This window comes from Lichenostomus cassidix, chromosome 1 (assembly GCF_008360975.1).
Source record: "Lichenostomus cassidix isolate B80296 chromosome 1, HeHo_3.0, whole genome shotgun sequence".
In the NCBI taxonomy this organism is placed as follows: Eukaryota; Metazoa; Chordata; class Aves; order Passeriformes; family Meliphagidae; genus Lichenostomus; species Lichenostomus cassidix.
This window is the reverse complement of record NC_139479.1, coordinates 65771327-65798465: the sequence shown is the minus strand read 5'-3', so window position 1 is coordinate 65798465 and position 27139 is coordinate 65771327. Positions and strand designations below refer to the sequence as shown.

The 27139-nt window shown below is 35.4% G+C and overlaps 1 protein-coding gene across 8 annotated transcripts in view; it reads left to right on the top strand.

The window, feature by feature from the left end:
• Positions 1-27139, top strand: part of NBEA (neurobeachin) — a 470218-nt gene that overhangs the window by 280535 nt on the left and 162544 nt on the right. For 5 of the 8 annotated variants that reach the window (XM_085061583.1, XM_085061573.1, XM_085061567.1 and 2 more), the window contains one exon: positions 17630-17773. In XM_085061583.1, the coding sequence (XP_084917709.1) occupies positions 17630-17773 (144 nt within the window). Of the gene's footprint in view, positions 1-17629; positions 17774-20903; positions 20943-27139 lie in introns of all 8 variants that reach the window. The other 3 variants (XM_085061526.1, XM_085061542.1, XM_085061533.1) reach the window with 1 other exon arrangement.

Here is a 27139-nt window from a genome sequence, read left to right as displayed (position 1 = left end):
TTTTCAGAGGCTTAAGCCTTTGGATTTTAATACTGAAACTTTTAGCTGACCTTTCTCTGTAAGAAAACATCCTTAACACTGATGTTATTTTTATGCCTCTTGGTGTTACTAATGAGTTGAATAATTTATGAGGTTGTCATGTGGAAAGGATTTGGTGCAGTTTGATGTACTTCTAGCCTCTGGTGTTGGAATGTGATTAATAAAGAGCTAGAGGCAGATTTTTTTTCCATAGGGCTTAACTTTCATTGTAGTTGGGTTTTTTATTGGCTTTGTTTTGATAATTTTGTTTGGAACAGTTTGATAGTAAAATGCCCCTAGCTTCCAAAACTGAGCATGACATCAAACTACAGAAAGAATTTAAAGCATCCCAAAAAAAAAAAAAAAATAGATAGCATAATTTTTCAGTAACAGATTTTTTTTTCATGACCTCAGATACTTTATTTGTGAGAAATAAAGTATACATCAAAGAAAATTTGTTGGGCTTTTGTTTCAGTTTTTCATCTTGACTGATACCTCTAGTGCAAGAAAAGCTGTTTTCAGTATCAGTAAAATCGTGGAAACATCTTACAAGTTTTTGTTATCAACATTGACTGTCCGTTATCATTTAGGATTCTGTGCATAAATATTGCAATGGAGGAATGTTTAGTCAAAGCCTAAGTCAGCAAGCTCCTCAGTGTGTACGATCAAAGGCATCAACTTAAATAGGTCTGATCAGGCATTGCGGAAGAGGGCAGTCAGTTTCAGCTGAGCAAAAATCACAGAGCAAAGATGACAAAATTAATCAGTCATTTCTTTGGCAGTAAATAATAAGATGTGCTGAGGATTGCAGATGAGAGAATTATCAGATTCCTTGGAGATGTGCCTGCTTAACACCTGATTTATCTGAGCTTGTGCAGTCATCAAGATATGACCTTGATAGATAAAAAAGCGCTTTACAGCTACTCTAGTCTTAAATCATATTTGATTCTGGATGTATGGGTACTGTAATTATATTATATTTGCTGTCATTAAGGAACAGTGTTGGAAATGAAAACTATGGTCTTTATATTTATTTTAGAGAAGTAAAAACAAGTGTTAAATTCTACCTTGAAGACCTAAAAAGAAAAGTGTTAATTTTAGATGATACTGACTTCTTCCTGTAGGAAACATTCAATGTAACCTACTACTGGGAAATAATATTCTCTCAAAAAATTTCTGTCACAGTGAAGTTTCTGTTTAATTGTTAGTCAGCTCTTGTATGCATGTTTGGATCTCAATTTTTCATAAAATATAATATGCACACATATACATATGTGTGTGTGTGCATATATGTACACATGAATATAAGTTCAAAGTACCTGACAAGCAAAATATATTGCAATGAGAAATCATAACATGTTTCTATGCCTATATAAAACTGTGTGAAAAATTATAGTACATTCCTATGGCTAGATACTTAGCTGTCCTTTGAGACTGTATGCATCTCAGTTATAGCAGCATTTACAGAAGACTGACTAGAGAATTTTTCCTTTTGGATTAGTCTCCTCCACTTCCAGGATTTTGATATGAGGCATTGGATTTGTTTGTAATCTGTGAAAATTATGTTCTTACCCAGATTTAAAATGCAAGCATAATTAGTTCAGCATTGTATCTGCTGTGCCTTTCTGCTTCAGTTAAATTCTTACTTGAACCGAAATATAGATTCATTTATCTCTTTTGTGTAACTGAACGGATGCTACTTACTGTGGTATCAAAGTGCAAGCTATAATGGAATTTGAATTACCTGGAACTTCTAGTAGAGTTTTAATTTTAGAGTGTCAATAACTTAAAAAGTTTTCATACTAAGTTTAGATGGAATTTCAATGTAAATAAGTAAAGTGTAACTGAAAAGAAAAAAAAAACAAAAAATAAAAGATTGTATAAATTATTACACACCCCACTTTTCTTCCCCGAATTTTACTACGATAGATATGTGAAATATGCCGATATGACCCAATTCACAGGGATTCTGTACACGTGGTGAAAGATCTGTCTCTTCCAGTTAATCACCTTAACAGTTTACAGTCATTGAAGATTAGCATAGATGAGACACTACTGCACCACCCTGCCAGTGAGACAGAATACTGGTCCACAAAGGTCAACTTAAGAATAAAACAGTTAGTTCATTAAGATTTAGTCCTTCAGCCTTTAAAGATTGTAGTCTACAGAAAAATTGTACATAGAGGGAGTACAAGAAAGGCTACATTTTCTAGTCTACACTGGAGTAGATGAGAATGAACTCAGTGCCCACGTTCTAAACATACATGTGTAAGCTGGTCAAATATATCTAGGGTTTGTGCTCGAGAATATTTAGCCTGTTAAGCTGATTAGCGTGACAGATCCTAAATGCTTAGAATGAAAAAGAAAAGAAAAAGAAAAGGAAAAGAAAAAGAAAAGAAAAAGAAAAGGAAAAGAAAAAGAAAAGAAAAAGAAAAGAAAAAGAAAAGAAAAAGAAAAGAAAAATGCCTTCATAATGTAATACATTCCGGTTTTGAAACAAAGCCACAGGTATGTCTTATATGTGCAGTATAGCCACATATGGCTTTTGAACTTGCATATGTGTTTGGATATCTAATTAGCAACCTTATTTCAAGGGCAGTACCAGCTGAACCAGATTGTGCCTGGCTCCTTCTGGAGCTTGTCGTTAGTGCACAGAGTTTCACTAAATATCGTGCTTGCTCATCACTAGAAATACAGTTTCGTTACACAAACACAATTAAAAAACATCAGGTTTGGAAATCTGGGATGTTCAAACCTTAAATCTATTTTCATTACAGCAGATGAATTTTGGTGGACTGTCACAGAATGGCAGGCAGGATTCCTTCAGACTGATGAAGGACCAGGTTATTTAGCTTCAAGCAAGCACTACCTTAGAAGCAAGGTTGTGTGGGATCCTGCTATGAAACGGAGGGTCTGAAATCCATGAGAACTCATACTCAAACAAGGGACTGTCTTCAGAATGGGTTACCTGGGTGTCCCAGAGACCCTAAAGGAAGATTCAATTCTTTCAGGGTCCCCAGTGTTAGAGAAATATCCCAAGATGAAATTTCAGTGACTCTAGCTCTAGAGCAATTCCACAGTGCTGGCAAGTCCAAAGCAGTTGATTTCCACAGCTCTTGAGTTCCATCTCTTGAGCTGGAACTCAACACTGCTGGAGCCTTCTGCAGACAGTGTTAGAACAAGATAGAGGGAGGAGTGTCCAGAGAAACTTGTAAGAAGCTAGTCACCGAATGTTGTTCTAGAAAGCCAAGTCAGTGTTTTACAAACAAACTTACCTGACATTTTCAAGTGATTTGAAGAAATCAGAATGACCCATGAACTGGAGATGCTCAATTTCATCATCCCTATTCAGAAGCTTTGCTGTAAAATCAAATGCCTTATTCTAGGAAATCTGAATTTGAATGTAAAAGCTAGTCTTCATTTCCATCCTGCATTTCAGGTTCTACACTTTGATACATTAGGCTGTTGATAGTAATGACATTACTAAAAACCTAAAGATGTCTTTTATTGGTGAAAATACCACCATTTTTGCAATGAATTCAAGACTGTCTGTCAAAGTTACTGCGTAAATCTATATCTAAAAGAGTTAATTTACTTTTTCTTGGCTTCATAGAGTTCTTGGACTTTTTTATCCTTCACCCTATCTTTTTCTCTGTGCATATTGCAAATGCCTAGTGTATTTCCAGAATAGTTTCAACAACAGTGATCTCAGAACCAACCATAAGAAAGCTGTATTTTTTCAGTAATTGACTCAAAGCTGAAAGCAAGTTGAAGACAACTGATAGTGAATCATTACTTATCAGAGTTTTGCTAGCAGGCCAACTAGATGCATAAAACCGAGTTACTTTCCTAGGTGTATCTGCAGTGAGAGCATTATATATGTACCATCTAAGAGATTAAAAATCAAATTATGCTTTCAGTTTTGTCTATGAAATACTGCTTTCTTGTACAATATCTATATGAACAGCTTTGGTGTCAGGGTTGTGTTTTATAGATCCTTTTGCTGGATTCTTTTACATTTACTTCTAAACTGGTCCAGTCATCTGTTGGTTGCCAGCAAAAGGGTCAAAGGCAACAGGCACAAACTATTTTTTGCTGTTGTGGTGCTCAAACAATGAACAGGTTATCCAGAGAAGTTGTGTGGTCTCCACCCTTGGAAATACTGAAAACCAAAATGCATTTATACACAACCATGTGGCCCCCTTGAGTCTTCTCTCCTGAAGACAAGCATCATAACAAAGACAACAAAGAATATCTACAGAATATCTGGATCAATTTAGTAGTAAAAGTAAATATAAAATAATATCTGTGTCTCTTTGTACTAAGAAGCACAGAACTGGATGCAGAAATCCAGGTGTGGCCTCATCAAGGCTTAGGAGAGGAGAAGGATTACTTTCCCCAACCTACTGGCAATACTTTGCCTAATGCAGCCCAGGACAGCATTCTGCATTGCACCAAGGGCACATTGCCAGCTCATGTTCAACCTGCTGTCCATCAGGGCCCCCAGATCCATTTACAGAGCTGCTTTCCAGCTGTGTGACTCCCAGCATGTTCTGGAGCCTGGGCTTGTTCCTCGTCACTTAGTACTTCTTGTTGGACTTCATGAGGTTCCTCTCAGCCCACTGCTCCAGCCTGCTGAGGTCCCTCTGGAATATCAGTCACTCCTCCCAGTTTCTTGTCACGTGCAAACTTGCTGAGGGAATTCTCTGCCTCATCATTAATGAAAATGTGAACAGGTATAAAATGCTTCAAATCTCAATTTGTTCATGTTCAATATGATAGTTGTTATTATTGAAATTGAGTTTGTTGTGACTGCATAAGCCAAGACAATATTTTTGATTGTCTTTTTTTCCCCCCTCAGATAATGCACAATCCTGAAAATTAGTCACACACACACAGACACATACACATACACAATCATAAAATACATTGCTCTGGGGAAATACAGTATGACCCTTATCTAAGATAATTTCCCAAACTGATCTTTATTAAAGTAATGTCTTAAGTAAGAATACATAAGAGCAACTAAAGAATGAAAGCCCTTTACTAAAAGGAAATCTTGTTCCCTCACCTCATTCATGCACACTTAATTTTAGTCTGTAAGTAAACACAAGATGACCATTAATTGTGAGCAGTTTTAAGAAACAGAATAGACTTTATGGGCACAAAACCGCACATACTTGATGTTTAGTGGTGAGCATTTTACGAATATGTATACAGCCCTTAAATTAACCCCCAGCAATGCTTCCATGTGCCAAGACCTCTTTGCTCTTTAGTCTAAACAGGATCATGCTGCCATGTGAGACAAGCACGTAAACATTTCTGCTTCAGTTGAAGCACCTAAATAATATTTCTCCTATTACAAAACTTCCTTTCAGTACATGAACTAACTTCACATGAATTGTGAAATCTTCAGTGTACTCTGAATGAGTTTATATCTGAACTGTGAGCCTGAAGGACTCACTAAAATCTTTTTTTTTAAGCATAGCAATTCAAGATTTTCATCTATAGCCCTATAATTGTAGCCCAACAGTGCCATCCACTGCTTCTCCAAATAAACTTCCAAATATTTCATCACAGGATTTTAGGTAAAACATTACAAGAGTGTTGTGTCTTCTTAATATTTTATATGGTAATTTCAAAATACAGTTTTGTCTAAAGAAAGTCTAGGAAACAGCTTACATTAGGTACTAATAGAAGGATCTGCAAAGAAAAATCTTCATAGTGAGAATAATTAAATCTTAAATACTGGATTTAACTTGGTCTTCTTTATATCATTTCCCACCCTGCTCCCCCCCAGTCATAAATAAATTCTCATTAAATATATCTACTATTCTGGTGATCCTTTCTCTTAAAACCCACTGTAATGTAATGAAAGGCACCTTCAAGATGTAAATGATAATGTAATTTTCTTAGGTAGAGTACTGAACACTGCTGTGTTGAATTATACTGAGCACTCAGTGTCTGAGCTTCTGCCCTCTGACTAAGTCACGGAAATGAGTTGCAATTGCACCCTATCAGTACTTTGCAGTCTCTAAATGTCTTCTGCCTGTAGTATGTTATTTCTAGCATAGGAATTTTTATGGCAGCTTTATAATAAACTTTAAGTACAGGTTCATTAAATAGTCACTTTTTTCTAATTATTTCCTCAACTCTTGAATGTCGGAATCTCTCTCTTGACTCTAATTCAAGTTTTTCAGAGAGCCAAATAGGATATGAAAACTTTTCCCTCAAAACCTGCATGCTGGGTTTCAAATGCCTTTCCTCTGAGATTTTTAGGTTATCTGGCATGACCTGGGTTTTAGCTGTGGTTATAGGTCTGAGCTAATAGATTTTACTGCAGAACTTTCTGGCTTTTTACCAACATTTAACATAACTACCTCTTTCTTCATCTGAAAGTATATGACCCCGTAATGTTCTTGAAGTAATGAAATTGGCCTGCAAAACCATTCCTAAGATCTAAGAATTGCAACCATTGTCAGTATTAGAATTCTAGTTGCATTTTTCTCCCCTCCACAGTTAAATTTTCATGTAAAAAGAATGCACAATATCTGTCCTGCCAAATGACAGTAAATTATTTACCAAACCCAGTAAATTGCTATGATAAGAAAAGTTTTCAAACACAGTGAACAATGTATTTGTTCTGTTTATTCATTTCAATAGCTATTTGGCAAAGAAATAGAAGTTATTGACCCATGAATATTCAGTGAATCTCACAGAAACATTTCAGAACATTCTGTCAGTGAAAGTCTAATAATAGTCCTTCAGTCCTTCAAAGCTGGGTGAATGTAGGTCTTAGGACTCGGGTTTTAACATGTGCTTTTCTAATCTCCTATTTTCTATGCTTTCAAACTCTGTATTAAGGAGTAACAGCATTTTAAAAATCTTCTTTGGCTATAGTTAGAAAATACTCCTTTTCTAAATTTCTCCACTCATCTTTTTCTTGATGTCTTCTTCACTGCAGGACTCCATTTGCCACTTTGTATGTAAGTGGAAATATATATCATTTGTGTTTCCTAAAGACGTGGCAAAGACAGCACGCCAAGCACGTGGCTGGAATGGAGAAACATTATTTCAGCAGTGCTCCAACCTTTGCAGCCTATCATTAGGAGATCATAGTGTAGATTTAAAAAGACTTTACTGTCCCACTCTTTCATGGTCAATGGGAGATGTGACAGGCTTTTAGATAATAGACTCAGGGGTTTGTGAGCCTCTGGACTACTTGCAAGGGTTAAATCAACTGAGAATCTCTTCAATATAGGTGATTCCTTGTCTTTCCCAGAGAAAAAGAAACTGGTACATACAGATTTTGAAAAGAAAGGAATTCATTTTCAGAGACAATATATTAAGATACCTAAGTATTTTTACTCATCTTTTTACATTGCACTACTTAATATTTATCACATAAAATCTATTATATCACAGGAAAATTCTTGTAGACATTTTATCTGAAGAGCAAGTTTTGTACACAAGAAATGAAGATTTAATTAGATGTGCAATGGCTATTCCATCCTTACAAGTACAGTGAATTCTTCAACATCACTTATTTTGTGTGTTTCATTATTTTATAGTGTAAACTTAGAAATGCACACAAAAAGTACCAGTGCAATGAAATAAACTGGATTTTCTTGTGAGTTTCAGTGTGGTGCAAGTTACGGGCAGGAATGAGGAAACACCTTGTGAAAGTACTGTATTAAAAACCAAATACATTTTATGGAAAAGTTCTCAAATATACCAATAACCGGCATGATAAGGAAAACCCCTTGTTAAGAACTATATCAGCCAGCATTTTATGCATGTTTCCATTTTTTTATTTTCTTTTTCATATCATATGCATTACATCATGACATGACTTTTTTCTTATCCTTACTCTGAGCCTAAAGAGTACATCTCCTAGTGTGTTTGTGTAACACCCTGGCCATAATCTGAAATAGATATACTTTCATAGCTGAAAGAACTGTGCATAATACTGAAAAAGTGTTTTATTTGTGGATCTTCTGCAATATAGCACAAATCATTCAATCCTTTGCCCTTAAAAAGCTGATAACATTGTCTAAATAGCATCTTGGCTCACATCAAAATGGAAAATAATGTTGCTGGTGTTTTAAATTTAATATAAGCATGGAAATTTTGCAAGTGTCCCTGCAGTTACATGCAAAGTTTTTGCTCTCTTGTAATATTGGTGAAGCAGAATGAAAGATGTCACAGACCCCACGTGGCAGCTTAATGGGAAGTGAAATAAAATACTGCTCTCCTTTTTTCTTTACTGCTGACTGCTGCTGAGATTTCTGTGAGTTAGTTCTCCTTAATACACACTCAGGCCTTCTACCTGGGACAGTGATTACCAGTCACCCATTTCAATTATCTCATTGAGCTGCTTTAATGATAGACCCTCATAATCTGCTTTGTCTCTTATGTCTTGTGTACCACTACTGTTTCACTCTTCATCTGGTGGTCGGCATGAAACAAAGATGTTTTATAACTGCAGCTATTTTTGTTTAAAATAAAAACTAAAAAATATTTAATAATTTAAAAAAATAACAAAACAAACAAAAAAAAACCCACAAAAGGTGTGGAGTAAAAAATTCTGTTCCAAGTCAAGGAGATAGCAAAGCTTTGATTTTATTTTGGTAAATAATTGCTATCTGGATAGATAACTTTGATAGATAACTGCTATTGCCAGGTAGTTTCTAGTTTGGAGGAGCTTATGTCTTTACAGCAGCCTGGCCCAAACACAAGTGCTGTCTGCTGCTACTAGAGTGTAGTCCCTTAGCAGCTATAAGATTTAAACACAAATATCCCAGTGTTGGAGTCACAATGAAGCCTCACAAATGTGCATATCCTGTGGGTGCTGTCCTTTGTCTGGTGTTGCTATGGGCATTGATCTGTGCTGAAATAGAAGCAATTCTTCCCACCAGTTACTTTAGCTGCTGATGTGAAAATATGTAAACCAGCTCTGAAGATGTGGTGATCTATGTGAGAACAAAATTGAATTTGTACAGATAAAAACCAGAGTGCAGAACTCTGAACCAGTTGTAACTGTACAGCAAAAGGTTGTACAAAGTAAATCTAGAAAGTAAATCTAATCTGTGTTGTAATGACATTTTTATACTGACAAATTTATATTGACAAATTTATTATTTATATATAACATTGACAGTCCTTTTAAGAAACATTATGTCATGTGATACTATGTCATGTTTAGGAGATTTTGTCTGTGTAAAGATTGCATAAGATTGTTCTTCGGTATGTCTCAAAAGAGCAAAGTTTCACTTGAAAATATTACCATTCCTGAAAGATAAAGTAATTTCAGATATGTTGGCAAATGGGTCTCTAAAAACACTGATCATGAGCTGTTGAGGCTTTCTTCTGTAAATAATTAGTCTTGGTAGAAATTGAAATAGTTACTTAACTACTGGAATTACAATAGCTACTCTTAAAAAATTTAAAGTTACTTCTCTTGCACCTTCATTCCGTGCACTAGAGAATGAACTTTTTTGACTGTTCTATTATGTCTCTGCATAGTGGCTTTTTCTAAAAAGCTGATCTTTTATGGATCTGAGAGCAAAAGCTTAAGTGCTGAGAGGCAAAATTGCCTTCTAGCAAAGACATAATCACTCATGGCCACAGAGAGAGAGAGAATTAAAAAATTGCAGATGTGTAGTATGCATTTTCTTTTTAAAAATATTCAGGTTTGGACCAGTCTCACAGTTTGGAGGCTCTAATTTTTAAATATTAGGTAAGGGTTAGAAATGTTGGGGTAGAATACCCTGGTTTGGCAGGCAAGATCACATTTCAAAGAATCATAGAATGGCTGGAGTAGAAAAGGACCTTAAAGATAATGTAGTTCCAAACCCCTGTCATGAGAGGGTTGCCTCTTTCTTTTCATGGAATTTCATGAAATGCCATGCCATTTCTTACATGTCACTGCGTTATCAAGTGTTTGTATTTTCAAAGAGCATTTCATTTCTTTGCAAGACTTTATCTTTGCTAGCCTTTTCAATTAGATTTTTTTTTTTTTTTGTGAACAAGAAGCAAAATTAAGGCCAGCATATGTAGGTGCAATTCCTCAGTATTGACTGTGCCAGTTTAGAAGTCTGACTGCATTGATCCTGGCTTTAGGGTCTGGGTCTGAAAGCAGATAGTCAGAACATGTTTTCTCCTGGAGAATGTGTGCTTAGGAACTAATCTAAAACTTTCCAGACATAATCCAAGCCTGAATGTTAAGATGTGGCATAGACGTATTTTTCACTTTTATGTCATCTTAAAAAGGTTTTATCAGATGCTATATCAAAAGCAAAGAATGCCTCTTTTAGCAAATTTATTTCATTATTTCATTATCATGTCATACATATTGAAATTCAATCACCTTTTGTTTCTTACCTTATTAATTAAATTTTTCTATTGGAATAGTTTGGTTACCCTCTTCAGTGGCCTGTCTTAAGAAACCTTTGCTTACATGTGAATATTTTGAATTAAGGATAAATGAAACTCCTTTTTGCTGTCAAAACCAAATTGTGAAAACACGTTGCATGGCTTTGAAAATCAGTACACTCTATTAGCAGACCTGTCAATATAAAAAGTGCATTCCATTTCCACCTCTTGCTCTAATAACCTTTTCTGTGTTACTCAGAGGCAGTTCACATAATCAGAGTATATTGTCAGCTTACTGGAGTTGGGGAAGCATGAAATGAAAATCGCGTTAATATTGATCCAATTCTCTTACTTGCAAGTGTCCTTGATGTCCTTTCCACTGAGCAATAACTGTTGGTGTGATGCAGCTATTTGCCTCTCAGCTGTTACTGTACTTTTGTAAAATGGCTAGAAACACATCTAGGAAAATTTTATTGCTCCTAATTATTTTTCTTGTGTATCATCTTTGCCTGTTAAAATGATCCACAGCAGAATTTGGTTTCTTTCTGCAATTTATCAAACTACAGTATATGCCAAAATGCTGCCCTTCAAAGTATCAGGGATTTGTAAAGGTCATCAGTCATGAAATATGAATCCATTCCTATGTGTACAAGTTACAGTGGCAAAGTACATCTTAATCCAAATATAAACATTTGACTGTTGTTAGTTCCCATTAGAGGGACTTCCTCTGGTTCCAGTCAGAATGAAGACTGCCTTTCAGGAGCCTGAAATGCATTGGAACATTTGCTGTACTGGGAATATCTGACTCTGTCACTTGCTGGCTATTTACAGTCAGTGCTGAATCAGTGCAGGACCCCTTCTCATACACTCTGAAATCCTGAAATCTCAAATACATATAGTGGCAATACTGACAAATTCTAGAAGTTAATTTCACAAGCACTCTGAGTCTCAGTTTTCCTGTCTGTGAACCGAAAAAATAATGAGTGCCTAACATGATACTTCCGCCTTTATTTTTATGTGGGACCCTTTTTATTAATATACAACACTTTGACTGTATTTATTGCTTGAAAAGCCCTTAGCCTCACCAAGAAACATGGTCATTTTGGCCTTGCCTGTATTCTCAATATCCTCATTGGCATAGTCTGTGTCAGTCTCATTTTACAAAGCAAAACATCTGAGAATATGAAAAAGGAAAATATGTACAGCATTTAAGTATTTATTTACATATTACTTACATAAAGAAGATCATTTGGTCAGATATTAGGTATAAAAATTGGAGAAAAATGCATGGAATATCTATGATTAAATTTTCAGGTATTTATCTATTATAGAAAACAAAAATGAGATTTGGTTTTACTTTTGGTGGAAGTAATTTCCAATAGAAATATATTTTTAATTTCTATGCAATTTTCATTATTTTTCTCCCTCATTTCTTCAAAGATCCTTAATAATGAAAATGTGATTTAGATTTCTCTGGTTTTTATTAAACCTATTAAAACCAGCCTTCCTTTATACACAGTCACTCCTCTGATTCTCTGGGGAAACTAAATTATATGCCAGTCAAAGCTGCCAGTTCCAGAAACACATTGCAATTTAAATAACAAGCCCAGCAGACACAGGTGGGGACAGCTTATTGGAGCTGGCCGTGATACACCAGGATCAGGCTGCTAGGCAAAGCCAAAAATTCAGTCTCTTGAGCAGACCTGGGGATAGCCAGAGCACATTTCCCATGGAGTGAGCGCAGCCCAAGGAAGGCTGGCTCTGTAGTCCCGCAGAAAGATACTAGGCTGAGATAGAGTGGTCACCATGTGGATGATTTAATCTCACTGGGTTTTGTAGAGGTCAGTTTACAGACTGCCAGGCAGCTGCTCTCCATAACTGTGACCGCGGTGAGGGTGCTGCTGCCTAATCAAGTTACTGGAGATTAGCAATGAAAGCAAGGGCTTAAACTGTTCAAATATAAAAAGCAGGAAGATTATCTAGCAAATCTTTTTTCTAAGTATTTTCAATTATTATTAATGTTGAATGAACAAAAAAAGGTAGATAATAGTGGTACATTTTAATTTTGTCCATATATAAGCTTGGTTCTTCCTGTAAAAGTTAGTTTGTGCAATAAAGAAAAACATCTCTCGCAAGAAAAAGTTTGTTCTTTCAAACTCTGTTTGATAAATTGTATTTCACCTGTGATAAAATTTCATGTTTCACATCATGAACTGTCAGGTAGCCTCCTGTGAGGAACGAATGCTGAATTCCTTTATTTAATAAAGTAGTGGAAACTACCTTAACTTATGAAAATTCAGCAAGAAAACCAGTGTTCTACAGAGCAGTACATACTCTAAGATCTGTAAGGAGTAAAAAGCAGGTTTACCTTTAAAACTTTCTGAGGAGAGCTAAGCTTCACAAAAACTCTACTTCAGCCACTATAAAAGAGAGTTTTTAATTAAATGCAGCATTTTACTGTAAAGAGAACAGACTTTACTTATGTCAAATGCTCCTTTAGAAGCCACATAAAACTGTAAAAGACAGTATATGAAAAAGGTTTCTTATAGAAAAGAAGAACACCATCCCATGAAGCAGATTTCCAGATGTTTGGAAACATTAGAATTTCCTGTCAGTATATTTAGGTAACATTAAAATGAGGTTAACTTTCCATTCTGCCATCTCTCTTCAAAGATCAAAGAGCGCTCACTACATAAATTGCCTTATCGGTAATTCGTTGAAGTAAACTATGGAAACAACTTTATAAGAAGCAGTAGTCTCCTTTTGTTGGTTACAGTATTACCAAGCAAACTTTTCTTAAAAATAACCATATTTTTAACCTAATTTTTTTCTAAATTCAGAAAGAAAAAAAATCTAAAACCTTATATTTGGATATATAGTAAATGGAAGAAAGAGAAAATAGGAAAAAATTAGAAAAGAGAACTGGAAACTCCGTTGCTGTGTTCAACTAAGTCATAAACATAAACATAAATTAATCAATAATACAGTGTGTTTATACTGCTAATTTTAAAATTTTATTTATGAACAGTTTTTGTGGATCTGGACCTTTACAGTGTCTTTGAAATGTAGATTGCATCCCTAGAACCTGTTGTGACCTACAGAACTCAATAGGGAATTCATTGATTTGGTTGAAAATAGAGAGGCAAAAAATTCAAATGTCATAATAAAAACACCCGCCTGCCCACCCCCGTTTCATGAAGTATTGCCTATATTAAATACTTCTAGTGGCTGTAACTGTAAATTAACATGAGATTCTCCTGCTCTTAATAGGGAAATGATTAGGTTTTGAGGGGTTGTGGTAATGGTTTTTGTGGTTCTTTTGGGGTTATTTTTTGACTGCTTAATAGTTTTTGTTTAAGAAAAAGTAATACTACTAGAAGAGAGATTATTGCATTCTTGGCAATACTGAACAAGTTTACAGTGCAGATCCTACAATCTGTCAGATATATGAAATACACACCTTCCCATGGATATTGAGGTTTTGTAGAGGAATAATGGTTGGTTTCTTTAATTTCTTTTAAAGGTGAGCTGTTTTCAGTTATCCTGAATTACTGTAGAAAGACAGTTTGTAACATGCTCATTTACAAAAATAATCAAGAGTAAAACAGGTCTAATGAAAGAGGGATTTTTTCACAGTTTATCTAGTCATGTACATACATTCTCTTGAAATATGTTTAAGACAGAGCCTTTAAGTTTCAAGAAAGCAAGTCACCAACTTCAGGTGGACTTCAGTGCAATCTGAGTGACTTATTTCCTTCAAAATCTTTGCAAAATGTAGTTTTAAGAAATACTTAGCTACTTACTTCAAGGCTCCTTTCCAAATCCCAGTCTGTCCCTTCAGTCTATCCCTTAAGTCTATCCCTTAAAATATCCCATAAGAAGGAACTTGATAAGGACAAGAGCAGATAGCATCTGCCAGTTCTAGTTCTGTGCCCTCCAGTGTCACAACGTTGCTTTCTTGAAATGACATCTAGTTTTATTTTTTTTTTCTTATATTAATGGATTTGAAACATATTCTAATTAGACTTCATACAATTTCATTTTGTGTCTTTAAAACACAGGGTTCTTGTCTGCTAGAAAGTTCTAAATGAAATGTCCGGCCACAGATTTAATTTCATAGTAATTTTGCTGAAGCTTTGAAAAAAAACCTTGAGTTTTGATTTTTTTCCAACACACTGAAATATCAAATATTCATTTATTCATTTCTGCTTTTTATATCATTGTTAACAATAATAGACATAGTTTTATGACATATAATTTTTTATTCAGTTTGTTGTCTGGTTTTAAGGAGACAAGTTGTTTTTCTTCTTGCTCTTATTTGGAGAGTTTCTCTTATTTTAAAACCTTTTTGAAGTCATCTTGAAATACAAAAATAGAACATCTGTGACAGATCTGTTTTGAACATATTTCACATTTCAAGATCCAAGGAGATCTGGTGGTCTGTGGTATTAGCTTGTTAATTTCTTGATGAATGGGTAGAAAGGCCACGAAGTGCACTCAGTACAGCACGTCTTCAGAAGATAGATGATCTCAAATAAATTCTATTCCCAATCAGTTTTTGATTTGTTAGGTGTTAAACCATTTCTTTGTAAGGACAGTGTTTACAAGCCTTGTAATGAGACAGCCCTGTGAGACCTTACTCTTCTTGTTGTAATTTTGATAAATGGAACTCTAATTCATAAAGGATATAGTGATTGAAGGGCAGCTCCAGGTCCTGTACACTTTCATTTAGATAAATGTTTGGTACAGTACAGCAAAACTAAGGTACACTCAACAGAGTGATAAATTTTAACAACAGCCAAACCAGAGGTTTTTCCCATCAAGACAAAGAAGGACTATTTATTATATTTCATATAAATAAATGTATTTTTAATATTATAAACTAGAATGGATTTTAGAAATATTTGTCTTATTGCTAAGCTCCAAATTTGCCAAACTAATTGAACGCCTTCTACTCTAACATGTTTGTTACAACTGTGTCTGTCAATATTGCTGTAACCTGGGACACTCATCACAAGAGATTTAAAATACCATACATTTCAGGTTCTTTGGATGTAGTTTAAATGTTAGTAATAATTTAGAGCTTAGAACTTACTTCCCAGTAATTTTAAAAATATATTTTTATGCATATATAATTTTACAGAATTTTCATTAATCAGTTACTACAGAAATTATTGACTCAACAATTACTCCAGATTGGTACTTTTCACTTAGTTAATTTGAAGATTTTCACAATTTTTAAAGCTCAGAAACTTTCATAAAACTCATTAGAGCTACCAAAAAGGAAGAGAATGGTGTTTTGATGCTTTCTTCCCCCACCATGTTAGTTCATTTCAGGCCTGGTCTCCTCTAGTGTCATATGCTTCACAACAGGAGTTATTACCTGTGTCAAATGATGCTAAACTCCCTTGATGTAAACACAAGTGTATCAACATCCTGACCAACTGATTCAGTGTGCAGAACAATTCTCATGTAATGAAACTGAAAATCTGTTACAGCACATTACTTTTTTGTATTTTTTCCCTAACTTATTTAATTCTGGCTTTTTTTGTGAATAAGGGAGAAAAATAAATACAAACAAACAAACAAAAATCCAAAAGCTTGTACTAATACTGAAAACTTTTCCGACCATTAGTTAATTGATCTGGTTTTAAATTGGGGAAATAATTACAATTAGTTGAATTAAGCAATAACCTATGCAAGTGAGATAATGATCACACTGTAAAACATGAGTTAGCCAGCAATGAAGTGGCATGTTAACAGTGATCTTCAGAGTAAACACACTCACAGAAAGATATGCCTCCAGCATTTTTATTTATATGGTGTGACTCTACTGTGCACAAACTAATTAAAAGACTCTAATGATAAGAATAGGAGGTAAAATCAGAACATCTTCCCTACTGCTTGTGATAACAAAACTGCCTGACACATCAGTTCCATTCCATGTCTCTATCTTCACTATCCTGTCTGCTTTCTATATTCCTGTTAGTTGTCCTCTATTAATAAGGGGACCATGAGTCTTACTGGACTGTACCTCAACATTTTACATCTAATTGTAATATAATAGCTGTAATAGTAGTATTCATCCTGTTTAAGTTCAGGCATTGAGGAAGACAAACAAAAGCCACATGTGCATGGTTTTGTCTGTTTTCACACTCATTCTGTAGCTTAGTAGGAAGCAAATTTCCAAATTACCCTACCAAAAAGGTGAGATGGTTTAGGGGCTTTATTTCTTGGTTGACAGAATTGGAGATGCCCAGATCTTATATGGTTCACGGTGAAGATGCAGGGTTTTCTGTTTAAGGAAAAAAAAAAGAAATCTTTCTTGCCTGAGGCTACTGTGAGTCCACAGTACTGAAAATAAAACTTACGACCTCTCTCCAGCTAAGAAAGAAATATTATGAGGACGTCACAAAAATAACATTAAAGGTATTTATTATATAAAACCTAATTATTATTCTGTCACTTGACCACACTAGGATTTATTTTTTTACATAATAAGAATAAAATCTGGCAAGTTTCAGAAAGATATTCCCAAAATGTAATAAGGTGTATCTCCTGCCATAAGGAACCATCAGGCTGAATAGAAAAAGCCAATTGTAGTCAAGAAGAATGAGTATTATCCATTAAAACCTTTGGGTAATTGGCACATATCCATATACTGCCATTTTTACAGTGTTGCTTAAAAACACACACACAGATGTGCACCAAAGTTCCCTCACCATGCTTGTCTTTTTTTCAGTCTTTTCTGAATCTCTGCATAGACGACCTTGTTGTTACTCTGTATTGAGGAAAACCAATTCCTATTTCACCATCCTGTCCTTCCTATCTCAAAAGACAAAAATCCTGAGAGATTTTGGATTCCTAAAAGTAGCTTCTTTATTTAGAGTAGGTGGCTTATGCTCTCAGGTTAGTCAGAGTCAGGGCACCAGGATCCCAAAAGAAACTCCTGCTGAATTTGTTGCAGGTGGAAAACTAATGGAACAACACTGAACACAAAGTAAATAGCAATTATTAAAAACAGGAGAGTCTTTGTGGAAAAGTATTTTATTCAGGGCAGAACAGAAAACAGAATAAAACTGCATATTTTCTAAACCTTTGTAAAGTTTTAGAAAATGTTCCTTCCTTTTTTCGATAAAGATGATTTATACTGTAATCTTTTTACTACTTGAACGTCATTGTTTTATATTTAAAATATTATTCAGGTAAATTCACAACATTTGTAACTTTTTTTTAGGCACTGAAGAGGATGTAGTGAAGTCAAAGAAAACTTTCCGAAGTCAAGCTGTGGTAAATCAGAATGCAGAAACAGAACTTATGCTGGAAGGAGATGATGATGCTGTTAGCCTGCTCCAAGAGAAAGAGATTGATAACCTTGCAGGTAATTACACTTTTCATTAGAACTAAGATGTGAGTCAAAACACTCTTTTGAACTTGTTATTTTTTTATCTTTTTGGTTAGTGTCTTAAAATTGACAGCTAAGCATACATTTGCAGTATGAACAGATTCTTTGTATTCCAGGTTTTATTACTTTCTCCCTACTTCCTTGAAGTGGGGAAACTGATTACAAAGCATTTACCCATTGCACAGTCTTTGAGCAGAGATGTGAGAAATAGCAAAACCTCAAGTGTTTTTATTAGTGCAGGTGACTAGTTGAAAAGTCTGTAAAAAAACATGTGAAAGCTTTTTTTTTCTTCTTTTTTCTTTTTTTTTCTTTTTTCTTTTTTTTTTTTTTTTTTTTGGTTAAATTGTAAATATGGACTAATTCCACAGCTCAGAGTTTTGTGAGTCAGAGTGTGCTTGTGCCTGATCCCAAGTGCCACACAGCTTATGCAGAGACACCTGCCCTCCTGCTGGCACCCAGTTGTCTCAATGATGGAGTTAAGGGGGATCTGCAGTGTCTCAACCCATCTGTCACAGCGAGAGAAAAAGTTGCCTGTTTTAAGCAAGGAACTAAGACAGAATGAAGCTGTAACCAAGCTATGAACTTTGGTAGTTAGCATACGAGCTGGGATTGAGGCCTCTGTAAATATGCACGAGAGAGCCCTTCTGGTCCTTTCCTGATGGAGGAATGCAGTGAGATCTCAGTTTCCTCTGTCTTCTAGCAGGTTCTGTCACACCTCTGTCTTAGAGGTGATACTACCTTTCCGGGGAAGTAGTCTGGAAAAACAGACATGTTGAAAGTTGAAAATCCACTCTCCTCTAAGATGGGATAAAACTGAGAAGTATGAAATGCAGTATCATTTTTTTAGAATAATTTACTTAGTTTGTGATGTCATGATTTTTTCTGCATAATTGAAATTCTAAAATAACTTTCTTTGCTCCTGCACTTTCTTCTGCTACCCTAGTGGAAATCTGCAGCAAAGATTATTGTCATGAATAGATTATTAAACCAAAGCAAAACAAACAAACAAACAAACAAACAAAAAAAAGTCAAATGAAAAGGAGAAAAAAACCCAACAACTGCCAGCATGGAAGTTAGTCTCATACTTTGGAACTAGAACAGAGCAGAGAGGCGGAAATAGATGCTTCTATTTGGGAGTAAGCATGAGTATATGATTATCACAGTTAATATGTCACTCTGCTTGCTTTCTCAATCTGCAGCTAACTGCTGCTGAGACACTGTTGTCTAAAGTCAATAAAGTAGTACATCAAGCAGGACCATGAATGGGATCATTTGATCAATGTCCCTTTCTCCTTTAGAAGGAAAACTCAGTACTGCTTTGGCTAAGTTCTTACCTCTAAGAACAGTGCTTCCAACTAAATATGCATACAGTAGTTTAAAAAGATGTTTAGAGGCTGAAATTTTTATTGAAATATAGATTAAAACTGCAGAGTGGACAAGAAAAATTCTTACCTAGTCAGGAAAATCTCAGTCAGATATGACATTCTTCTCTATGCCTCAACACTGACATTTTGTTCAAACACACTGATTCAATACAATTCCTATAGCTGCATCCCTCTGCAAAACCCTGGTATTTCAATGTGTCCTTAAGTATTAATGTGCAATTTATCCTTTTACTCAAGATCACTGCTGGTTGACATCCCCTGCTCCTTCAGGACCTGGCACAGGCATTCTAGCCCTTTGCTTTTACAGTTGGTAAAACTGGGAGATATTTCAAAGGCAGAAATAATAGAAACTGAAAAAATTGACTTTTGAAATATTGACAGAATGCCCTTGTGTTCCCTATCAATACTATCAGAGCAAGCAAACTGCTTCCAAGTGTGGTGAGGTGATGTGATAATGGTGCCATATGGTACCAAAACCTGTGAACTTCTCAAAAAGAGTCCAGATTCCACTATCTCAGTTTTACTATTAGATTAACTGCAGCCTTCACTACTCAACTTTCGTTCATCTTTGGAGCTGAAATTATGTTGAGAGTTAATGGTCACACACAGTATTATACATGTCTTCTGTAAATATTGCATTGGTAAAAAAAAACCTGAATCCCACGATACCCTCTCTTTAGCTGCTGATTTTGCATACAATGATGTCACTGTTTTTCCCAGTTTTCAATATATAGAATGTGGCTCTGAAACTTGAGCCCAATAGCTGAAATCAAGAAAAGCAGTAGGCAAAGAAGGTGGGCTTTATGCCTAAGAAAGTTTGAACAATCTCTGACGGCTCTGAAGAGCAGGTCCCAATAAAGCCACACTGTCTGTTCTTGTCTAATTCTAAAGAGTTATGTACATTCAGTACACATGATCTGGAAATTTTTGAGATCTATCAAGTTATGGCATAGCACAGCATCATTTATATCTAGTTACTGCTCACAGTGAAATGACACATAGGAATTTCTATATTCAGATATGCCTCCAATTTAACTTTAAAGCTTAAATCAATTCAAACCTGATTTACAACGATTTGGATTGTCTCAGTAAGAGATAGGAATTAAAAAAAATCTTTATAAACCAGGTTTCAATTGATTTAAGATTGTCCACATTTAACTAAAACAATTTAGCATTGTTCATTCCATGAAACTAAGGCACATTTTAAACAGAATAAACCTTGGGTTTTAGAGAATCTTTAACTAAGAGAATATAAACAATAAAATATTTTGATTTGTGAAGTAAAAACTGGAAAAAAAGGAACGTTTGTAACAGATTGAGATTGTTCATGCAAAGTTATCTGTACATACCTTTTGTTCCAGAGACTCTTTATAGTTTTTCATCAACCATGTGGCACAAATCAATGCAAAGTTCGCTTTGATAAATTGCATATGGGATGGAGAATTTTTAAATAATTATAGTCTGAATATTTTTATTATATAATCTTAGTATTCCATATGTTGCAATTGCAGTTGGTCAGATTTCCTTATATTAAGTAATATTTTAATAAAATATGAAAATCTGATTCCATGTTATTATGGTCTTAGAATTATGACTTCTAAGTTTGCAGCACAATTTTTAACAAAAGCAGTATTGAAACTGTCTTACAGTATGAGTTAGCAAAAGACATTGTCTTGTTTTAGCATTTATGTATTAAAATATTTTACATGTTTCTGTTTCAGTTTTAGCTCCTTTTCTTCCCAGGCTGTTCACTTCAAGAGGCAAGTCACATCTCTGTTAGAACTAATGACTGAGATAGCACAGTCAATTTTAACAGTTTTCTAATATATTGTGAATCTGTGGGTAACACAATCAAATCCACTGTAGTGAGTTGATATTACTAACTCTTCTCCTTTTCTTTTCCATTTATATTTCCTAATGCTGCAGTAGGGCTCTTAAATACTTACCTTTTCTCTTAAGATCCTGAGACTGTAAATTTGCTAACAGTTTGTCTCCGGCTTAATAGGCAATTTTTTCAAAATGAAAAATATGTGGGTGTTCTAATATTGTGAGTTTGAGTTTGCATTTTCACAGGGAAATGTGCTTTAGTAGATATTCAGTTTTCTTTTGCCAAAGTTTCTTGTTTGGGTTGGTTTTTTATTTTGTAGAACACTGATCTTGCACTGAAATAGGTCATTAAAAAAATAAATCAACATTGATCCACTCAGGTTTTATGAATTTTATATTTTAGAAAGACTTTCTTTTTTCTTTGTTGTGAAGATGCATTTCACTTGCTGAGGCTTGTTTGAGAGCGGAATTTAGCCTTAATGACATTTTTGAAAGATACATGTTCTTAACTGGAGCACATTTCATCTATTTTGTCATACAGCTGGTGACAGCAACAAATATGCCCCAGCCAAGCAAGGGATCCTTGATGGAATCTTTTGCAACTCTCTAAAAGAGTATTTTTTACAAAAAAGAAAGAAAGGAAATAAAAATAGGAGGATATGATGCTTTGAGTTATTTTAGGAAGACAAAGGGCTTTGGCAGGCATCTGGTTACTTGCGTGGGCTCAATCAAATCAGAAGCTGATTTCCTCATCAGCCACAGTGAATTACAGCCTCACAACAGTCTTGCAAGAATAAATACATCTTATTTGCTCCATCATAAGAGCAGATTGAGCAACTCATCCCAATAAACACAAGAAAAGCCACTAACTGCCTTTAATGCATTTTAGTCTTACTGTATCTTAACCTTCACTACAGAATCTTCCCTTCTTGGACATCTGCCTTGAGGTGGAAGGAACCTCCCCCCCAAATGCAAATGGGCCAGGAATTTTGAGACAGATGCAGCATTGCCAAAACTTTTAGCAACTCTGAACTTTGGAGAGAAATATTTCTAGAAAGCAGCAATATTATTGCTAAACAAAAGCTGATCTTCTGTCTGAGCCAGCACAGGTAGCAAGTCCACACTGGCTTGAGGACTAAATGTGATAAGCCTTCCCTCCAGACTTCTTGGGAGTGTGCTGAGTGTATTGACTTACTGCCCTGTGCTAAGGAACACACCAGGTCATGGGGATTTGACAGCTTGTATTATTATTAATGAGATATAAGACCTTTCACTTCCAGGTCATCTGTTTGAAGTCCGGACAAAACTGGTGGTAACCAAACATTATCAACATCTGTTTTGTGGCCTATGCAATATAAGCCTTTTGTCTCATTTCAGACAAACTAACAGAAATCATCACAATTTTGACCAATTTCCAAATGAAAAAATATTTGATGCTGTCACTAGAGGAAATTGGAATAGTGCCAAAAGTTCTACTACATAGAATTACAGTAAAATTGTATAGCAGTTAAAAAAAAAAAATCATTTAGCCCATAGGGCAATTTTCTATGCCAGGTTCTAACAAAGAGCTCATTTACATTTCTAGAATTGTTTTGAAGTCTTGCACAGGATCAGATGCAGAAATAAAAATACTAACACACCAAGAAACTGCATCTAAAGCTACAAAAAAACCCCTGCAAAAGAAGTGTTTTGTATGGAAAACTTAAATATTTTTTACTCGTGTATAATATGCATTTCATATTTATACACATACATTTTGAGTTATGGTAACATTTCTTATGGCCAAAGTCTGACATGGAATCTTCTTTGCAAGAGTTGACCAGCATAGACAATCTCCGGTAAGCAAAGCTGTTTGAAACTTTTGCTTACCTATTCCGAAGGACTAATGGAGGAGCATGATTTCTTCAGTTTTCTTCTGTTGCCATTCTCAAAATCATATTAATATATGTCATATCATTTCTATTGTTTTTGTTAAGGAAGTTAGACAAACAGTAGATTTTCTTAATTAAAAAAGAAATAAGAACAAATATTAGAGCCTCTATTGAAAAGGCAGAATTTCAAATGATTAGATTTTTCAGGCATATAAATATAATTTTTTTGAGGCCAGCCAGAGAAAGTTTAGTTACATTATCTGCTGTTATAGTAATAGATTCAAAGAAAGAACCAAATAGCATTTCTATTGTCTCCAGCAGTGACCACAGCCTACTCAGCAGGTTTAGGAGTAGAGGAAAGAAATCATCTTCATCCTTCTCCCTACTGGACAACAAACCATGACAGTGGTTCCAAGGGTGATCTCATCTTCCTTCCTCTCCAACCCTTCTCCTCCTGCCCTGGTGTGTTGTCTCCCATGGGGCTGAGAAAGCCCTGTTGCCCACCACATGCTCTCCTTCTCCTGCAGCAGCAGCTGCCATCCCCACACCAGGGGCTCTGATGGACTGGGGTGGCCCAGAGGGCACCAAGCAGCAGCCATGAGGGAAACCCAGCAAGGACTGTAGCAAGTGCAAAGTGATGCTTCCTAATAATTCTCTCTCAGCCCCTAACAGCTTGCACCTCTGATACTTCCAGAGCCAGAGGTAGCCAGCCTTCCTTCCTTCCTTCCTTCCTTCCTTCCTTCCTTCCTTCCTTCCTTCCTTCCTTCCTTCCTTCCTTCCTTATCTCTCCCTTCTCCCTCTTACACTCTCACTTTCTTTTTTCTTTCTGACTGAAGGTGGCTAAGGTACCTTGAGCTTTGCCATACTTCATGCTATTTTTCTTTAAGAAAGTATGTGTGCGTATGTGCATACACCAATACATCAGTTAAATAACAAATATCAAAGTTTCAATAGAAAATACAAAAAAGTCTTACTATTCCTCCTAGATTTTCAAGTTTCCCAATGGAAACTCTTCACTGAATTCAGCATGCATTACTAAGTAGTTTTTTTTCCTTTCAAACTTCATTATTCTTGCAAATTAGCATTCGAGATAAGAATTTCGCCAGGGCAGTTGCTTGTCTGGGAAAGTGACAGGAATGTGGAAGAAGAGTGATCCGTTTCCCATTTTATGATAGATACGTAACCACATAAGCCTTTTACTTCCAAACATGGAAATTTAATTCAGCCAGATTTCCAAGGTTTCTGTTTTTCATGTATTCAGATTTTGATCCTCAAGTCTAAGTATAAAAAAGAAAAACATATTTGTATGAGTTTAATTTAGAGTATAGATTCAGGCATAAACTGAAAACAATTATACTTTTGATACGTAGTTGGCTTTCACACTGAAAAAGACCTACAGTTTCTATAATATACCATTTTCAGACTGCTGTGTTTTATTCTAATAATTTTTTTCCATATTACTATCCAAAATAGCTTAATATTTTATAAGGTGGTTGTCAGTCACATATGATAGTGCTCCTAAGCACAGCTTTGAAGAACTCTTCTCTTTGTACCATAGTACACCCACTCTAAGTCTGAGCATCTTCAACTTGTAAAATGGCAGCCAGATTTCTTGCTTTCCAAGCTTTAAAATTAAATCAGTTTAAACACTGTTGGTTTGTATTTATGAGTGGCTCTGAGAGTGCTTCAAGTGCTGTTACTGTCTGCTGATACCAAACCTATTTAATTTTTTCTATAACTTGCAAAACTCTTTTTATTTGAAATTTCTAAGGCTGCACAATTAGACTACAGTGAAGCCTATGACTTCACAGGTCTGTAGCTTCTCCCATTTCCTGAGGTGCCACACCCTGGATGGAACTGGTCAACACACCAAAGGTCAAGCTGATGAGCTCCCCGATATATAGGAACTACAGAAAGACAGGCCTAGACATAAGGACACTCCAGCATTTTGCAGTTTATTTCATCTTCACTATACAATTGGTGACCATACCATACAAAAAATCCATGTCTTCTTCACAGGAACGTACTGGGACTGACCCACCACAGATTAGTTGAAGGAATGTATCCAGAACTTACTGAGAAGATCCATGTTTCCACTAAGCACTTTCACTGACCTTTGGACAGGGCTTGTTTTTTGCCTTTGTTTTTTTCCTCTGATGTTAAAGAAGCAAATTAAAAGATCAGTCAAGAAGACATTTTGGTTAGTCTTGGTTTAATTAGCCAGAAACTGTAACAGAGGCAGCCTCATCCCATGCTTTTAGATTGGCTTTCTAAAGAAACAAGGTTTATGTAAGCATCCTCTGTCAGTGTCTATCTTTGTAACTTCTGAACCTGGAAGCCATTTTGAACAAACCTTTAAACAGGAGTAAAGACTTGAGAAGCAATAAAATTCCAACAATGATATCAGGTTGTGAAGGAAAAAAGCCTGCATGACAGAGCCTGCCCCATTACTTCTCCTTTCAGTAGGTACCAGAGGATCTTTGTGGAAGAGGCCTCAGAATTACCCTAACTCTGGGAATGCAAAACATTCAGTCAGCCAGTAGACACAGTTGCATTAGAGAACATTCTCTGATGGTTCTGGTGTTGTTTAGAGATACTCATATTTTCAGAAAATTTTGAAATTTCAACCATTGCATTTCAGGTGATTTTTCCAAACATACCTGTCAAGTTATATGCTGATCCAACAACTTATGTCTTTGTTCCCACCCACATACAGGAGTTACTATCCATATAAGTAAACTTTGAAATATCACAAGCTATCTGAACATCATATTTCTATTCACTATGGTCTCAAGAAACACAAGACTTACAGTTTATCTTAAGAGCTTTTCCAGAATGGAGACTGGATGAAATGAAAGCTGAAGGGCTCACTTCCTTAAATTTCTAATCAATCGAGCTATATTGGCATGACAAGGTACACAAACTGGACTGTATAAGATACCTGTCAAGTCTGATTCACTCACACTGGCATCAGGGATTTGATCCCTTTTGTTCCTGGCTTGTTAGCTTGAGTTCCTGTTTCAGTGATATACCATTATAGCAGGCTTCTCTCTCTGCTTTCTCCTTTCTTCTTTGAACATTAAATATGCTTTTCCAAGGTGTATTTTTTTCTTTTACTTTTTGATTAAATAGCTAGCTATAGTGACTCTCTCAGAGAAAAATTGTTACATATGTGGGCATATTCAGCATCACTTAAGGTTTTCTAGGTTGAAAAAGTATCTTAAGTTTTACCTGAGAATGAGGAGGGAGCTAGTGCAGGTCCTACTGCATCAGTGTAGAACACTCACATCTGGATGCACTGCTTAAAAATCAAGTTCTTAGTTTCTAAACCATCTTAATTTCCTCAGTCCTTCCAAGGTATAGCTTCAGGCAGAGCACACTGTATGAATCTAATTTTGAAGTGGCAAATGTGTGCATTGCAGTAGTGAGGTCCTTATCCCAAATATTTACATTTCTGGCCAGATGTAAATCATTAAGGGGAGACTTGACTATTATTAATACCTGATCATCTGGCAGGTTGGTGCTTGGACACATCCTGGAAAAATGCTAAAGCCATGTAAGCCATTTGGAGCTTCAGCACAGTTCAAAAGTTCTCAAGCATGCCAGAGTAAATCTGACTTTACAAAATGGGGAAAATGTTGCTTTTCTGAGTTGCTTTAGGCTCTCAGACACACAGCTAATTGTGTGTCTAACATGGGAACCTTCAGTGGTTCAGTACAACTGACTTTGTTTTGGTGTTGAGTTTGTTTTTGCATATTCTCTAACTGTTCTGTTAAGTGGTTGCTTTCTATCACACTTTGAACACTATAAAGGAATAGTTATTCCTAGGAATATTGGGAGGCGTGTTTTCCTTCAGGAAGGAGTACTACTTTGTATTTTTCTTTTAACGGGACCAGGAGGTATGGAGTTAAAATAATAATTTACCTGTGAAAGTGCATATGTCACTTAATTCAAATATATGAGCAAGTATGTATATGTTTGAGATAAAATTACTTTTTTACTTCTTAAGCAACACTATCTTTAGCTATTTTCACAACCTCATCAAAACTATGTAATTATTTTTTTACTATTTTATTCACAGTTGTAATACGTAAGATTGGTTTTATTTACATTTTCTTTTTAATCAAACACATTTGCTTGCTGTTATGGCAACCACTTAAGAGAATTGAGTTGCTGTAATTGTTTAGTCATTGTTGTTGAAAAAGACCATCCAAGTGAATCTTTGATGTTAGTGGTTGTAGTGCTACATGCTTTATGGA